Source organism: Acyrthosiphon pisum, unplaced genomic scaffold, assembly GCF_005508785.2.
Source record: "Acyrthosiphon pisum isolate AL4f unplaced genomic scaffold, pea_aphid_22Mar2018_4r6ur Scaffold_20708;HRSCAF=21901, whole genome shotgun sequence".
In the NCBI taxonomy this organism is placed as follows: domain Eukaryota; kingdom Metazoa; phylum Arthropoda; class Insecta; order Hemiptera; family Aphididae; genus Acyrthosiphon; species Acyrthosiphon pisum.
In genome coordinates, this window is record NW_021770096.1 from 6,828 (window position 1) to 11,518 (window position 4,691).

General features: G+C 25.8%; 1 protein-coding gene across 1 annotated transcript in view; it reads left to right on the plus strand.

The window, feature by feature from the left end:
* Positions 1 to 3,072: 3,072 nt before the first annotated feature.
* Positions 3,073 to 4,691, plus strand: part of LOC100575723 — a 1,768-nt gene continuing 149 nt past the window's right edge. The window contains exons 1-2 of the mRNA XM_029492058.1: positions 3,073 to 3,137; positions 3,480 to 4,672. Of these exons, the coding sequence (XP_029347918.1) occupies positions 3,489 to 4,672 (1,184 nt within the window). The 5' untranslated portion in view covers positions 3,073 to 3,137; positions 3,480 to 3,488. The remainder of the gene's footprint in view (positions 3,138 to 3,479; positions 4,673 to 4,691) is intronic.

A 4,691-nucleotide genomic window follows, 5' to 3' on the forward strand; every position in this document is an offset into this window, starting at 1 on the left:
TTCATAATTGTATTAAACCCTGATGGACGTTTAACGGATAAGCCTCTAGCAATTTTCTAATCCGTTATACAATTTGCATTACAGTTATCACGTTTTAAAATACAGCAACCTCTATCTAAATCAAAATACAGTTCTCTGAGATTTTCAATATCGATTTCTAACAGATTCAGTAATTTAGGTTTGGATCGAATATTTGGTTTTACGTAAAGCTTAGGTTTATGCATTCTGAAAAAAATTTAATGTTATACAGCTTATACCGTATAGTTAATTGTTTAAATATACATTTTGAAATGATAATAAATATTAATAAATGTTATTTTATATTATTTGTGTGTTTTTTTTATTTCATCTATATTTAATTTACTTAGTGCCTATTAATTTTTAAATTTTTTTTAAAAGTCATGTACTATTTTTTAAAAGATGTATATAATATGCATTAGTATTAACACCATCATGCATAATAATTTTTTTTATCATCATTAGCACTAAGAGCAATTTTCTTTACAGATTTAGAATAAACAAAATGGTTTTTTGACTGTATAAAATTCATAGTTTTACATATTTTTTGGTCAGATATATTATTGGTATAAGCATTTAATATTTCTAAATATTTGTTGAATTTTATGTGTTTATCAATTACATACTTTTTTACACCCTAAATAATAATAATAAAAATACTGTCAACTAAAAGACAGTTTAAATAATTTAATATTAGGAAATTTTTATGTACAAGAATTAAAAAAAACATTTTTTCCTGATACCCTTCTCATTGAACGTGTTATAAAAAAACATAAAAACAAATTATGTTAAATGGTTAGGTTTTGACAATAGTTATAATTTGTGGGTAAATGTAAACGATACTTTAAAATAGCTCATAAGTGAATTTTGTAATTAAACGAAATGTATCAATCAATACCTATTTTGTTCAGATCTTATAAACCATCTCATCATTACAATGTATGGTATTGATTCAATTATTATTATCAATTAATTAATATTATTTTTAATAACTGTATACTAAATGCTGTATATATTTCATAATTGTATTAAATCTGATAGACGTTTAACGACTAAGCCTCTAGCAATTTTCTAATCCTTATACAATTTTGCATTACAGTTATCACGTTTTAAAATACACCAACCTCTATCTAAATCAAAATACAGTTCTCTGAGATTTTCAATATCGATTTCTAACAGATTCGGTAATTTAGGTTTGGATCAAATATTTGGTTTTACGTAAAGCTTAGGTTTATGCATTCTGAAAAAAATATAATGTTATACAGCTTATGCCGTATAGTTAATTGTTTAAATATACATTTTGAAATGATAATAAAATATATTAATAAATGTTATTTTATATTATTTGTGTGTTTTTTTTATTTCATCTATATTTAATTTACTTAGTGCCTATTAATTTTTAAATTTTTTTTAAAAGTCATGTACTATTTTTTAAAAGATGTATATAATAATATGCATTAGTATTAACACCATCATGCATAATAATTTTTTTATCATCATTAGCACTAAGAACAATTTTCTTTACAGATTTAGAATAAACAAAATGGTTTTTTTACTGTATAAAATTCATAGTTTTACATATTTTTTGGTCAGATATATTATTGGTATAAGCATTTAATATTTTCTAAATATTCGTTGAATTTTATGTGTTTATCAATTACATACTTTTTTACACCCTAAATAATAATAATAAAAATACTGTCAACTAAAAGACAGTTTAAATAATTTAATATTAGGAAATTTTTATGTACAAGAATTAAAAAAAAAACATTTTTTTTTCCTGATACCTTTCTCATTGAACGTGTTATAAAAAAACATACAAACAAATTATATGTTAAATGGTTAGGTTTTGACAATAGTCATAATTCGTGGGTAAATGTAAACGATACTTTAAAATAGCTCATAAGTGAATTTTGTAATTAAACGAAATGTATCAATCAATACTTATTGTTCAGATTTTATAAGCCAGTTCATCATTATAATATTTTGTTACATTTTTATAAACATTAAAATTATTTTTATTATTAATTAAATTGTAGATTTATTTTTTAAATATTAAATTAGTTGATCTATAATGTAATAAATATATTATTATTTTTTGTACGATGTAATCAATAAAATCGAAATAATTTTGATTTGAATTTGTTCTTTTTAGTTACTCATTTTTATTTTACAGACAATTGTATGTTACTGATATTATCAATTATAATTGTTGCTTCACATTAGTATATTATATTACAATATGTTATGAAAAAAAAAATCTCTTTAATGATTAATTTCGTAGTATAATATATTATATATCTTTACACGTTAATATTGTTTTATTTTTTATTTTTCAAAATGTCATCATTGTATTTTTTGTATTTATTGTAATCTGTATAATAGCTTATTATGATATAATGATTATATCATATATATGTCATTCAACGACATTGCAGCCACCGAATAATCGGATCAGAATCAACCAAAGGCTTTGTCGGATCATTGTAGCGACACACGAGACGAGCAGCTCATGAGAGATACACCCGTAACGTGGAACTCCAAGGAGTCACTGGAACTATGCCATCTGCACGCTAGATCCGTCGTACCCGTAATCAACCATATCTGCAGAACGTAATTCCTGAGAATTTTTACGAATATACAATCTATTGAAAAATATTATAAAAGTTCTTTTATCAATATTATATAGAATATCGAGTTTAAATTCTGTACATTTTATTTTTTATATTGTATATTATAGTATCAAGTATCAAGTATTCAAAAATCAAAATATAATTATTTTATCTTTCAGTTTTTCCTGCAAATATGAAACATTTATTTACAACATGAGTATCTTGATCATATCTATTTTGATCTATTTAATATAGTAGGGGAGACCGGGGTACAGTGAGACATGGGGAACAGTGAGACAAGATTCATAATTCGCGCCAAATTAAATATACGTTAGTATGATAATAAAATGAATTGATGTTTATGATGTTATAAACATTTTAATCTAGGAATGGATGAGCTCCAATAACTTGATAACCTGTTATCAGCGTTTTACTGTTTACGCACGTCGATTGTTTGATTACAATTTTCATGATTTTTTTTTTTTTCGTTTTTGTTTTTGAATATAGGTAAGTAAATTAAATATTATTATAAAAACCATATATAATTATGTATTTTAAGGTATTTAACTATATTTTACAACGCAAATTAATATATTATCCGATGACTTAAATTTATAAAGTACGTTAGGGGCACTGTGAGACGGGGCACAGTCAGACAGTTGGTCTCGTAAATAATGTTCTTTTAAACATTATAGTAAAATTTGTATTTTATAATTTACTTATTCATAATAAACGTACCTATATAATAATATATCTCATAGTTAAATTAAATACGAATTGTATGTGTAAATTAACATGTCAATATTTGATAATATAGGTATGTGACAAGATATATTTTTTATTTTACAGTCAACAGTCATGGTTAGAAACTACAAAAGACGTACGTTAGGAACCTTCAGTGAAGAAAATATGAGAGAAGCTGTTAAATTAGTATTAGGAGGTATGTCACTCAGGAAAGCGGCAGAACAAAAATTAGTGAAGTTTCAAACATTAGCTAGGTATGTAAAGAAACAAAAAAATGATCTCAAATCTAATTTAAGGATGTGTCCGCGGTATGACTGTCGTCTAGTTTTTAATAAAAACCAAGAAAAACAACTTGTTAATTATCTGATTAAATGCTCAAAAATGTGTTATGGGTTAAACACTGTCGAATGTAAGAAATTTGCATATGAATTAGCAAAAAAAAATGATTTGAAAATGCCTTGTACTTGGGAAACAAATCAATCAGCTGGGTCTGAATGGATGTCATCTTTTTTAAAAAGAAATCAAGAAATAAGTCTACGATCACCCGAGGCGTGCAGTCTATCAAGAGCCACATCATTTAATAGGCATAATGTCATGCAATTTTTCGATAAGTTAATGACAATTATGAAAAGACATCCAAAGTTTAGTGATGGCTCTCGTATATATAACTTAGACGAAACCGGTGTTACTACAGTTCAATCTCCAAAAAAAGTTATTGCTGAAAAAGGTATAAAAAGATTAAATAAAGTTACAAGTGGAGAAAGGGGAGTTCTCGTGACTGTTTGTTGTATTATAAATGCGTATGGTTATTCATTGCCTCCTTCGTTCATTTTTCCTCGTGTTAATTTCAAGAATCATATGCTAATAGGTGCCCCGAGTGGATCTTTAGGATTGGCAACTCCCTCCGGTTGGATGAATTCAACACTGTTTATTGAAGTATTAGATCATTTTATAAAATTTACTAATTGTTCTACTGAAAACCCTGCACTGTTAATCATGGATAATCATGAAAGTCATATTTCATTAGAGTGTATTGATAAAGCTAAATCCAATGGCATCACAATCTTAACATTGCCCCCACATTGTAGCAATCGAATGCAGCCATTAGATGTTAGTGTTTATGGGCCTTTTAAATCTTTTTATAATCATTCAGTAGATTCTTGGCTACAGGCACACCCTGGAAAAACAATATCAATATATGAAGTAGCAGCTTGTGTTGGAAAAGCATTTGAAAAGTCTATGACTCCATCCAATATAAAATCTGGTTTTAAATCTACAGGAATTTTCCCTTACGATAAGTTTATTTTTAATGATGAT